The sequence below is a fragment of the Lampetra fluviatilis genome, chromosome 16 (assembly GCF_964198595.1).
Source record: "Lampetra fluviatilis chromosome 16, kcLamFluv1.1, whole genome shotgun sequence".
Lineage (NCBI taxonomy): Eukaryota > Metazoa > Chordata > Hyperoartia > Petromyzontiformes > Petromyzontidae > Lampetra > Lampetra fluviatilis.
Genome location: NC_136290.1, coordinates 11,501,304 through 11,515,168, shown reverse-complemented (window position 1 = coordinate 11,515,168; position 13,865 = coordinate 11,501,304). Strand labels below are relative to the sequence as shown.

Sequence of the window (13,865 nt, the reverse complement as noted above, 5' to 3'; positions counted from 1 at the left end):
TACCGATCCTGACATCACTCGCCGCTGATGTTAGCCACGGCCGGGAATTGAACTCAGGTTCACTGGCGGAAGGGCGCGGTCCACTTAACCACCCGTGCCTCGATGACGTTTAAATTAGAACGGAGTACAACGTCTGCATTATTAATAGGCATCGGTCGTTGGCAGATTATCGTCGGTGAACTATTTATTGCTGTCGCTTCGTGTTCGCTGAAGAAATTTCAATCCTGGACACGGCGGTGCGCTGGTGTCTCATGAGCACCGAAGGTTGTTGCTTGGCTACGTCCTTTTACTACATCCGGGGCACGTGATGCTCTTCTCCTTTGTGTGACGTCACGCGGATCACAAACTGCTCATTACGTTTTAACAATGAGCGCTCTGAAAAACCGTGTAATTCTTCCGTTTTTTTCTCGTGCCATTTTACAAAAATAGCACTTTTTTTTTTTACACTAATTGCGATAGAGCTTCTATTCAGTGTACAATTTGCGTCGTTCCACTGCTGAAACACCGAGGGCCGCGTCGGATGCCGGGGAAATTATGAGAGAGAAACAAGATTTACCGAACGGGACGAATGTCTCAACGTGGGACCCTCCTCACAAAACAACAATTCTACTCGGTGAAGCTTCCCTGGGTAAACAATCGTAACCAATAAAGTAACAAAACCACTGCATGGGGAGACTTTTTTCCAGCAGTAGACACGTATATATGTTGAACTTCTTTAGCACCATACATAGCCAACCGCACTCATCGTCGGTGCGGGACTTGTTCACGTAACGTTTCTCCCACTGCTACAAGGTCTCCCTCGCAAGGGAGGGTCACTTGGCTTCGCTCACTCGGCTCTCGCTCGGTAGACATCATGAGGACCGATTCACTGGACCCGATGTCTCTCTCTGCAGGGGAGAGCGTGGAGACCGAGTGGGAAAGAAACGTCAAGGACATCAACGATCTGAAGCAGGACCTGGAGGAGACCATGTCGAATCTGCGCGACACACAGGTTCCCCACAGGTAAATCAAAATCCTTTCTCCAAGTCCTCCATTTGCAACGCGACAAGCCTCCCAACGAGTCTGTCGGAGGCTCCGTTTCAAGAGGGGTGTTGGGGGAGTCCTCCATTGAGAGCATTTCACCAATCCCAACTTCATTCAAACGTTGGGGCGTAACGCGCGGAGAAAACCCCCACGCGCACACGACGGGATAACAGCTATAGGTCCATCCAGATGTGTTTGTAAACTTAGTTGCTGTACTGGCATCTCCTGGCTACTTGGCCGGGGGGGGAGGGGAGGCGGGGGGAAGCAGCAAATTGAAACCGACTTGATTTATATTTCAAGACAAGTCGAATTCAAAGTGCCTCCATGCTCTGACGTGCATAAGGTCATCGGTACTTTCCTTCCACAGCCGTTGATTACACGTTTTTCAGTTGGGGCCCATGCTGTTTGTGAACAACCACGGTCGACTTGCCACAACTAAAAGTGACCGTCGGGGATTATCTAAATTCATCATGGCAAGTTAATCCAGCAGGAATTCTTCATTTTCTTCTCTCTTGCATTCGTCCCACTCGTGTGTCTCCTGCTCCTCTCCCTACACCCATTGCTGTCCTGGGCCATCTCCTCCACGTCCACTCCACGGTCTCCCACATTCTGCTTCAGCACTTGTAACCACCTCTCTCTTAGCCCTGCCTCTCGGTCTCCGCCCTGGCGCTTCCATGCTCGTCATCTTTCTTGTGCCAATGTGCTACTCCTCTCTTAAGACACGTCCCAGCCGCGACGCTGTATTTTTCATGATCTAGGCAAACGATAGAGGCGCTGCGCCGCAACTCCTTGCTCAGCCCACTGCTGACAGAAGGGCCTCCACAAAAAGGCATCACTCGAGGGAGAGGCCCTTGAAGAGGGTATTTCTGGCCTACTCTTCCACGCTGGCGTCTTGGAAGAGGTGGGAGATCCACCCACACTTGTTACCCCGCCACAACACGCGACCCGCCGATCGACTTAACTGCGGTGCACCCGTCTGCGCTGCTGGGTGGACAGGGTTCGGCGGGTGGTGTTCAAGAAACCTTGCCCCATTGTTTCGGCTGGGAAAGATCGACCCGGCGACCTCTGGTCGGTCTGTAAGTTCAGCGTGCGATGGCCATTACATTGCGGTGGGGGGCGGCAGCAGCGGCGGCGGCATCAGCAGCATCCCGGCAGCACGACTGGGGGTAGGGGGTGGGATTGGCAAGGAGCTATCGTGTCCGTGACACGATTCCCGTGTCGGAGTGTGCACAGTAGCCGTTGAGCACTCGAGTGCCGAGCGCAAACGATGGGCTCAATGGGCTTTTTCTCCACTTTGCTTTTAAAGTCGACGCTGCGTTGGACGCGTTGTGCGATGAATTTATCTGAGCAGAGCGAAGGTTAAGTGAGCCCTCGATAGGATCGTAACCATTGTTGCTATCTAAGACATTGAAAGCATATTTTATCGTTATCATAATCATTATCATTAGTCATGAATTATCATAATCATTATTATTAGTCATGAATTATCATAATCATCAGCATTCTTCAAACCTGATCCAGCGTAATTCATCATTATCATCATTAAATATAAATCTTCAATCATAAATCAGTTATAAATCATGAACAGTTATCATCTTTTAAATACGTAAATCATCATCATAATAATTACCATCAATCAAAAACCATCGTTATCATCATCAATCATCATTCGTGATCATAAATTAGAATCATCATCATCAATCATAAAATCATCATCAACTAAAAAAAAAAACTCATTGACCAAAAAAATGAAAACCGAAGCAAACCCAACTGAAAAACATAATTGGGTCAAGCCTCGGGTGGAGCACGCAAAACAGAGCCCAGCTGCTCCATTCCGCAGGCTCTGAGCAGCACGACCCGATGCTCCGTGCTTCGTCCAATCACAGGAGAGCCTTCTCTTTTCCCTGGGTGCATCTCGTTGGAACTTAGCGGTGCCGTTTTAGCATCGCGCCAGACTCTGTGTTCCATCCTCTTAATCATCAGCCGGAGGCCTTCCTGCCTCCCCGGTGTGCACCTTGGCATTCCCCGCATGTCCTGTTGACAGCGGCGGCGATGTTTCTCGAATCTTGGCTCCAAAGCGAATCGAGCTTGCCGGATTTCCATGTTGAATGCCCCAGTGTACGTGTGTGTGTGTGTGTACTGTGTTTGCTCGCTAATAGCACTTGCCCCAAAAGTCTGTTAAGGGCTATGTGGGGGATCTTTGTCTTTGTGCTGTGTTTGTACAACGACCGCACTTGTGTTTAGTTACCATTGTTGTCATCATCATCATCATAATCTTCCATGGTTTTGTTTGTCATCGTTATTATGATCAACCATTGCATTATAATCATCATTATCCATTGTCTTGTTCATCATAATGGATCCATTCACTGTCGTATCATAATCCTCGTTTGTCAGTCTTATTGACAACATCATCCATTACCTTGTCATTATCATTTTAATAATCATTCATTGTCTTTTTCATCATCATCAGTATCAAATGCATATTTTTCATCGTCTTATTGACTGCCATTAAAACATCCATGGCCTTATTATCGTCATCCTTTGTCTTATTCATTATCATCATACATTCATCAAAATGTATCATCTTCAACATCCTTGTCATGACTGTGGCTTCTATTTACAGTGCCCTCGGCAACAACAAGGCTTAGAGCGCTTACGCCGCAATATAACCCCGGCCACAATCGCAATCCAGCGTAGGCTTGCACAGCAAAAGATTAAAGCGACTTTCGTTGTTTTCATCTCTCGTTCATAAGGCGATACGTGCCACGGTCGCCGTATCGCGCCGTTATTAAATCGAAATTTCTCAAATAAAGGCTGACCTCTTGACCTTGGCGTGGCCCAGCCGTCCAGAATCAAGCAATCGGCTCAATTCGCTTGATTATTACACAGCTTCTGTGGCAAGCCGTTGACATTCACAATGCCTCCCCCTCCAGCCAGAACACAACACACACCCCCCCCCCCCCATGGCACACGCCTATTCATTGTATGATTTTGAAAGTGGGCTTATTGCATGCGCCATGCTATTGTAAATGGTGCAATGGACATGCAATAATGGAGGGGGAAATTAGCCAATTTATCTGAATGGTTGGGATTTTTTTTCTCTATTCATGATTTCGACTTCATTAACGTTAACTTTATTTCACTCGCTTTCAACCGATTTCTGATCAGTTCGGATTGGCTGAGCGTGAATACAAACACGTACAGATTATCCACTTTATTGTGCAGATGATAACCACACACACACCGCTGTTGATCGGCGTTAATTTATTTACTTTTGTACTCCAAGAAGGATGGCTTCCCGGAGGAAGCGGCCTGTGACTGAGAGTTTGAGAATCCTCGGTTTGAATTAAAATAAAACTGTTGTAAGAGAAGAACAATACAAAGTATTGACGCTCTAACAATAACAGTCTCTGCTCATTCAGCAAAAGCTTCAGCTGAGTCGGGATTTTCTGAGAAGTTTCCCTAGTTGGGATGTTTGGCCAATTACGTTCTGTAGCGGTGTCACAATGCATTGATTCGTCCATTAATATTGATTTTCAAGCTCATGACATACGCAGCAATCCGTGCATGTAATGACCAGAGGTGGGACAAAGTCATTGTTATGCAAGTCCAAGTCGAGTCGCAAGTCATCAAATTCATGACTCGAGTCTGACTCGAGTCCAAGTCACATGACTCGAGTCCACATCTCATAGGTGGGACAAAGTCATTGTTATGCAAGTCCAAGTCGAGTCGCAAGTCATCAAATTCATGACTCGAGTCTGACTCGAGTCCAAGTCACATGACTCGAGTCCACATCTCAGAGGTGGGACAAAGTCATTGTTATGCAAGTCCAAGTCGAGTCGCAAGTCATCAAATTCATGACTCGAGTCTGACTCGAGTCCAAGTCACATGACTCGAGTCCACATCTCAGAGGTGGGACAAAGTCATTGTTATGCAAGTCCAAGTCGAGTCGCAAGTCATCAAATTCATGACTCGAGTCTGACTCGAGTCCAAGTCACATGACTCGAGTCCACATCTCATAGGTGGGACAAAGTCATTGTTATGCAAGTCCAAGTCGAGTCGCAAGTCATCAAATTCATGACTCGAGTCTGACTCGAGTCCAAGTCACATGACTCGAGTCCACATCTCATAGGTGGGACAAAGTCATTGTTATGCAAGTCCAAGTCGAGTCGCAAGTCATCAAATTCATGACTCGAGTCTGACTCGAGTCCAAGTCACATGACTCGAGTCCACATCTCATAGGTGGGACAAAGTCATTGTTATGCAAGTCCAAGTCGAGTCGCAAGTCATCAAATTCATGACTCGAGTCTGACTCGAGTCCAAGTCACATGACTCGAGTCCACATCTCATAGGTGGGACAAAGTCATTGTTATGCAAGTCCAAGTCGAGTCGCAAGTCATCAAATTCATGACTCGAGTCTGACTCGAGTCCAAGTCACATGACTCGAGTCCACATCTCATAGGTGGGACAAAGTCATTGTTATGCAAGTCCAAGTCGAGTCGCAAGTCATCAAATTCATGACTCGAGTCTGACTCGAGTCCAAGTCACATGACTCGAGTCCACATCTCATAGGTGGGACAAAGTCATTGTTATGCAAGTCCAAGTCGAGTCGCAAGTCATCAAATTCATGACTCGAGTCTGACTCGAGTCCAAGTCACATGACTCGAGTCCACATCTCATAGGTGGGACAAAGTCATTGTTATGCAAGTCCAAGTCGAGTCGCAAGTCATCAAATTCATGACTCGAGTCTGACTCGAGTCCAAGTCACATGACTCGAGTCCACATCTCATAGGTGGGACAAAGTCATTGTTATGCAAGTCCAAGTCGAGTCGCAAGTCATCAAATTCATGACTCGAGTCTGACTCGAGTCCAAGTCACATGACTCGAGTCCACATCTCATAGGTGGGACAAAGTCATTGTTATGCAAGTCCAAGTCGAGTCGCAAGTCATCAAATTCATGACTCGAGTCTGACTCGAGTCCAAGTCACATGACTCGAGTCCACATCTCATAGGTGGGACAAAGTCATTGTTATGCAAGTCCAAGTCGAGTCGCAAGTCATCAAATTCATGACTCGAGTCTGACTCGAGTCCAAGTCACATGACTCGAGTCCACATCTCATAGGTGGGACAAAGTCATTGTTATGCAAGTCCAAGTCGAGTCGCAAGTCATCAAATTCATGACTCGAGTCTGACTCGAGTCCAAGTCACATGACTCGAGTCCACATCTCATAGGTGGGACAAAGTCATTGTTATGCAAGTCCAAGTCGAGTCGCAAGTCATCAAATTCATGACTCGAGTCTGACTCGAGTCCAAGTCACATGACTCGAGTCCACATCTCATAGGTGGGACAAAGTCATTGTTATGCAAGTCCAAGTCGAGTCGCAAGTCATCAAATTCATGACTCGAGTCGGACTCGAGTCCAAGTCACATGACTCGAGTCCACATCTCATAGGTGGGACAAAGTCATTGTTATGCAAGTCCAAGTCGAGTCGCAAGTCATCAAATTCATGACTCGAGTCTGACTCGAGTCCAAGTCACATGACTCGAGTCCACATCTCATAGGTGGGACAAAGTCATTGTTATGCAAGTCCAAGTCGAGTCGCAAGTCATCAAATTCATGACTCGAGTCTGACTCGAGTCCAAGTCACATGACTCGAGTCCACATCTCATAGGTGGGACAAAGTCATTGTTATGCAAGTCCAAGTCGAGTCGCAAGTCATCAAATTCATGACTCGAGTCTGACTCGAGTCCAAGTCACATGACTCGAGTCCACATCTCATAGGTGGGACAAAGTCATTGTTATGCAAGTCCAAGTCGAGTCGCAAGTCATCAAATTCATGACTCGAGTCTGACTCGAGTCCAAGTCACATGACTCGAGTCCACATCTCATAGGTGGGACAAAGTCATTGTTATGCAAGTCCAAGTCGAGTCGCAAGTCATCAAATTCATGACTCGAGTCTGACTCGAGTCCAAGTCACATGACTCGAGTCCACATCTCATAGGTGGGACAAAGTCATTGTTATGCAAGTCCAAGTCGAGTCGCAAGTCATCAAATTCATGACTCGAGTCTGACTCGAGTCCAAGTCACATGACTCGAGTCCACATCTCATAGGTGGGACAAAGTCATTGTTATGCAAGTCCAAGTCGAGTCGCAAGTCATCAAATTCATGACTCGAGTCTGACTCGAGTCCAAGTCACATGACTCGAGTCCACATCTCATAGGTGGGACAAAGTCATTGTTATGCAAGTCCAAGTCGAGTCGCAAGTCATCAAATTCATGACTCGAGTCTGACTCGAGTCCAAGTCACATGACTCGAGTCCACATCTCATAGGTGGGACAAAGTCATTGTTATGCAAGTCCAAGTCGAGTCGCAAGTCATCAAATTCATGACTCGAGTCTGACTCGAGTCCAAGTCACATGACTCGAGTCCACATCTCATAGGTGGGACAAAGTCATTGTTATGCAAGTCCAAGTCGAGTCGCAAGTCATCAAATTCATGACTCGAGTCTGACTCGAGTCCAAGTCACATGACTCGAGTCCACATCTCATAGGTGGGACAAAGTCATTGTTATGCAAGTCCAAGTCGAGTCGCAAGTCATCAAATTCATGACTCGAGTCTGACTCGAGTCCAAGTCACATGACTCGAGTCCACATCTCATAGGTGGGACAAAGTCATTGTTATGCAAGTCCAAGTCGAGTCGCAAGTCATCAAATTCATGACTCGAGTCTGACTCGAGTCCAAGTCACATGACTCGAGTCCACATCTCATAGGTGGGACAAAGTCATTGTTATGCAAGTCCAAGTCGAGTCGCAAGTCATCAAATTCATGACTCGAGTCTGACTCGAGTCCAAGTCACATGACTCGAGTCCACATCTCATAGGTGGGACAAAGTCATTGTTATGCAAGTCCAAGTCGAGTCGCAAGTCATCAAATTCATGACTCGAGTCTGACTCGAGTCCAAGTCACATGACTCGAGTCCACATCTCATAGGTGGGACAAAGTCATTGTTATGCAAGTCCAAGTCGAGTCGCAAGTCATCAAATTCATGACTCGAGTCTGACTCGAGTCCAAGTCACATGACTCGAGTCCACATCTCATAGGTGGGACAAAGTCATTGTTATGCAAGTCCAAGTCGAGTCGCAAGTCATCAAATTCATGACTCGAGTCTGACTCGAGTCCAAGTCACATGACTCGAGTCCACATCTCATAGGTGGGACAAAGTCATTGTTATGCAAGTCCAAGTCGAGTCGCAAGTCATCAAATTCATGACTCGAGTCTGACTCGAGTCCAAGTCACATGACTCGAGTCCACATCTCATAGGTGGGACAAAGTCATTGTTATGCAAGTCCAAGTCGAGTCGCAAGTCATCAAATTCATGACTCGAGTCTGACTCGAGTCCAAGTCACATGACTCGAGTCCACATCTCATAGGTGGGACAAAGTCATTGTTATGCAAGTCCAAGTCGAGTCGCAAGTCATCAAATTCATGACTCGAGTCTGACTCGAGTCCAAGTCACATGACTCGAGTCCACATCTCATAGGTGGGACAAAGTCATTGTTATGCAAGTCCAAGTCGAGTCGCAAGTCATCAAATTCATGACTCGAGTCTGACTCGAGTCCAAGTCACATGACTCGAGTCCACATCTCATAGGTGGGACAAAGTCATTGTTATGCAAGTCCAAGTCGAGTCGCAAGTCATCAAATTCATGACTCGAGTCTGACTCGAGTCCAAGTCACATGACTCGAGTCCACATCTCATAGGTGGGACAAAGTCATTGTTATGCAAGTCCAAGTCGAGTCGCAAGTCATCAAATTCATGACTCGAGTCTGACTCGAGTCCAAGTCACATGACTCGAGTCCACATCTCATAGGTGGGACAAAGTCATTGTTATGCAAGTCCAAGTCGAGTCGCAAGTCATCAAATTCATGACTCGAGTCTGACTCGAGTCCAAGTCACATGACTCGAGTCCACACCTCTGGTAATGACTAATTAGAACGTGTGTACATTTCTGCACATAATATGCGAATATCACCTTCAGGATAATGGAGCAAACAAAACTGTGCAAGCGAGACATGACAATATCCAAGAGAAATAATACAAACGAGACTGTAAAAACGAGACCAACAAAACTATTCTTGAATCCGATGGTGATCCTGAAATAAAATTTACTGGGGTGGCAATAGGTGAGGAAAGGTTGAATTAATAATAATGAAACATCATTTTCGATAAGTTTTATAACATGTTTTCTTCGTCAAATCAGCTGATGGCTAAATCACTTGGATTGCGCCCGATCCTGACCCATCTCGGAGGCCTAAGCTGGTTTTGGCCGGGAGTGCTTGGATGGGCGATCGCCGTGCATGACACAGGTGCTGTGGGCTGCTGCAGAGCTGGGTTGTCAGAAGAGGGCGTGCGGCACAACCCATTGTTGTACCGCACTCCGCTCCAGCGTCTCTGTTCGGCGCCTTCACGAACCAGCCATGGCCAGCGTCGTGCAGTCCGATCAAAGAACCCCCACGACCTACACCGCCCGAGAGAGAGGCACTCGTGCAGCGGCATATTTCCCCCCAAAAATGACTTTGTGTACACGGACGTACAAATAATCGCCGTCGATTTTCTGCTTCACGCATTAACCGCTGACTCGCTGTCCGCTCGCACTGCCCAGCTCGCTGAAGGCCGGCTTCGGCCCGACGGGACGGCCCCCGTGGGTGGACACCGCCTCCGAGCACCAGGGCAGCCCTCGCATGCAGGCCGGCGAGGCTCCGTCCCTGGGCACCGGTCGCTTCCCCGCGTCCTCCACCTCCTCCTTAGCCACCGCCGGTAGCGGCGGTTCCGGCGGCGGGGCCGCGGGACCCGGCCGACGGCCCCGGTCAGGCGTGACGGTGCCCGCGGACGGAGGAGGGCGCTGCTACGGCCGCGGGCCGCCGAGGGCCGCGGGCCGCGTCGGCCACGAAGCGCGGCCCGGCGCGTGCGAGCTGTTCTCGGAGGAGGACGACGAGGTGATGGACGAGGACGAGGAGGACGGGGAGGAGCTGGTGATCGAGTGCGACGACCTGGAGGTGTCGGGATACGCCAGCGACGGCGACCTGCTGGGGAAGAGCCTGTACAGGCGGCAGCGCACGAGCGGGTAACCTGCCCTCGATGGTCGTGTTGTGTTGTGACTGAGAGGAGGCTGGGTGGCTACAGGATATCATAGTGCTGAGCGTGCGCCGTTGGGTTTGATTACAGGCAGCCGCGCCCGTGATGTGATCAGGTTCTCAGGTGTAGCGAGTTGATAGTCTCACTGCAGCGACGGTGACTGTGCGTGCACACACACAGCCCTGATTAGCACGGTTGGCTACATGCGGTGCGACAAGATTTTCAACATACATGCATACATACACAAAAAAGGCATGAAATTTGGTTCTCTTTATTTGGTTGAATCCCAACTGCGAAATTAAAGATATATCGGTTTGATTGTCATGCAACAAACACTACTCTCTGTAGCAGGGCGAGTGGGAAAGTGGTGCCCCGACTGTGTAGACCAAAGGTCCCTTGATGGGATCTCAAAGGTAGCTCAGCGGTGTCCACTTCCTTGGGCCGGTCTCAAACACAAAGGGTCACACTGCTCTGCAAAGGATCCGATTGGATCCTGCGTCCCGTGACATGTCTGCCCATGGCATGATCGGAATAACTTTGGGGCAAACATTTTAAAATGAAAAAATAAGAAAATCTTAATCGACGATAAATGACTTTCATCTATTAATCACTTAAAATGCCATGGAACTTCGGTGCGATTTACAAATACACTTGGAAACTCACAAAACATATCAGGGCCAACGTAGCCGAAGAGACAGGGGAGAATATAAAGGGAAGAAAGATCAATGGCAGAGTGACATGACCAAAGCAGGGACAAAACAGCCCTTTATGAACAAAACACAATCATGCCCTTCATCTGCACATCATCTGGAACTCTACCACAACCACTTCTAATTTTACCCAAGCCTCAATTTATATGCCACCGTAGCCAATGAATAATACCCGAGGGCTTTTGATAGAATAATGTCCTTTATTTACCCATGAAAGCATATATATGTACGTATTTATATGAAATATCAAGATACTTTATCAAGAGCATCCTGCTACTACATTGGAATGTTTGTCCAATTCCGTTGATGAAAGTACAGCTTCATGTGGGAGGACATGGGAGTACCTGGAGACAACCCACCACACACACGAGGGGAGATGCGGTCAGCACGTGTTTATTTCATTATTCTTTGTTGCTCTCAGTTCTGCAGGCATCTCACAGCCCAAGCGTAGAAAACACCTGTATTCACAGACATATGCTGTATATGAGCACTAATCGGACTTAAAGCCTGCTTAGCTTTCACGATCTGATGAGATTGAGTGCATTCAGGGCGATTTGGTCAATGACTAAATCAACTCCATTCCAGTTTGATTTTATAGTTTAAAAAAAGAGTTAAAATTTAGTTTTGTTCAAATGGGCATTCAGGGCCATTCGTGGCCCTCAACTAAAGGTGGAATCTTCCCCGCCTCTGTGCACTCAGCATTATGAATGGTCGCACCACGGTTAGTCAGTCGGCAGGTTTTGTGCGGTGGGATGGTAAACGGTGAATGTACAAACTACGCTCCAGCACGTCTGTCCAACGTGGAAGAGGAGACCAATTACCCTCTAAAACCCTCTCCAGTGGAGGCTCTTCCGCAGAGGCATAAGCAAGCGATCGCAGGGCTGCACCTTTCACTGTCCGCATCATAGGGCTGTGACCATTCACCCGTGATTAGACGAATCACCACAATTCATGGTTATGATTGGATTTAAAAATCTTTTCCCCCCCCCTCACATCGGTGCATTGTGTGGTTCCTTTTGTGGCTGCAGCCTTCACGTGGATCCATTACACACAACGTAAACAAATCGAAAATAATGCATTCTCACAAGCGCGATGCAACGCAGGTATCTTGAGCTTCAAGGATTGGTTTCAATCGATGAATCCGTTGCATTGATGTTACACACCCTCCAACGTGGTACGTTTACTGTTCAACATCTGTAAATATGGCATGTGAATTCTACGCCTTCTTCATCTTTGTACCTTGGCCTTTTTTATTTGATGGGACACGACTGCTTCCTTCGCCGATATCTTCTTGCAGTGGTCTCTCCACATCTCGCCGTGTGTCGCCGTATCATTCAACTCGGATGGCTCCAAGCTGCTACTGGCTCTATAAACATTTATGCTTTAACTCGCACAGATATCTTTTATTCAGAGGGTGGTAGGTACCTTAATTAGCTGAAGCGGTTGTAAATATTGCACAGTTACGAAGCCACCATTTGATTTGCTGGCATTCCCAATGAAATGCCATCTTAAGCTGTCGTGACAGATTTGACAGGCGACGCTGATTCATGATGCACTGCGCTAGATTGCAGAGGTAAAAAGGTAAAAGTACAACCCTGCAATTGCTTGCTCATGCCACTGTTGGAGGAAGAGCCTCTACTCGACAGCATTTTGGCCTACTCTTCCATGCCTATCAGACTTCTTGGAAGATGTGGAAGTACCCAACGCCGGTCGATAAACCGTGGTGAACCCATTTACTCCGCTGGTTCGACATGCGGCACAGGAGATTTAATAAACCTGCAACATTGCCTCGACTGCCGCACCGGGAGATTGAATTTAACTGGCGACCTGTGGGTTGCAAGTCCTGTTGTGCTGTTACAACCACGGCTGCGTCCAGAATGTAGAAGCAAGCCAAAAGAGCAAGCGAGCATTTGGGAGGCGCAACAGTGCGATGCTTCAGGGCGGTTAAGGGTGTAGCAGGTATGCGCTCTCATTAAAACATCTCGCTTGCTCTCCGGGCAACATGGTGGGGTGGCTGGTTGACTAATGAGATGACTAATTGGCCGAATTAATTTAATTTCTCCTGGTTTCCTGGTCTCCAGCTGTTTGCAACAAATTGGCTCTTAACAGAAGTCCGGTCTTGCTCTCTACCCATGTGTTTTTCCCCCCCTTCCTGTTCATTACACAGTACAAGTTAGTTTGTTTGCCAGACAGATCAAAAAGAAAAGGCGATTGTGGAATGTTGAGTTGGTTATCTAATTTTGGGAATTTTCTCAGAAGGGTAAGAGTGCTCAAAAGCGAATCACTTTTTTTTAATCGGCAAACAGCACACCTCTGATTAGCACGAAATAAGTTCAACGTACATACTTACGAAACGAGCAGATTCAACTAAGCCATTCGCCAGCCACCATGAGTGGTGGCCAGGTGACCTTTACATTCAAGGGCGACTGGTTCGAGCCCCTGTCTTGATCACGAATGAACATTATTCAGTGGTCACAGCGTCCATCCCTTCCAGAGGGGCTTTTGTTTCATGGCCCGTGGGCTGTTTTTGAACCTTGTGATGTTACTCGGAATTACACCGAAACATTTAAATTAGGGACACGTGGGTCAAGGGGACACGTGGGTCAAGGGGACACGTGGGTTAGTTCAGAGGCGTCTTTCTTATTGGCGCTTGGGAAACGTTTCTCGAAGGGTTGATGAGTGGCGGCTAAACGAGGAAACTCGCCCGAGAGGACCGTGAGCGATGGGCCGATGGCTTGGCGAGGCCTTCATCCGGCAGTGGAAGGACAATGGCTGAGGATGATGCTGTTTGCATTTTTTGTACCATTATCGGGGCCAAATTGACAAGGCAAAAAAACTGCAATAAATGCGTTTCAGAAGACAGCTTTTTTTTAATCTCTTATGAATATGAGCTGTTATGCAAGGCATGTTGTAAAGAGGTTTAAGTGAAATATTTAGTAACAAGTATGTTCTTTTCCGAGATCAATTAAGACCAGCTAAGTTAATACAATAT

The 13,865-nt window shown here is 47.6% G+C and overlaps 1 protein-coding gene across 10 annotated transcripts in view; it reads left to right on the top strand.

The window, feature by feature from the left end:
* Nucleotides 1–13,865, top strand: part of LOC144936532 (neuron navigator 2-like) — a 127,559-nt gene that overhangs the window by 60,229 nt on the left and 53,465 nt on the right. For all 10 annotated transcript variants that reach the window (XM_078863712.1, XM_078863711.1, XM_078863710.1 and 7 more), the window contains 2 exons: nt 894–1,002; nt 9,691–10,152. In XM_078863712.1, coding sequence (XP_078719838.1) covers nt 894–1,002; nt 9,691–10,152 — 571 coding nt within the window. The remainder of the gene's footprint in view (nt 1–893; nt 1,003–9,690; nt 10,153–13,865) is intronic.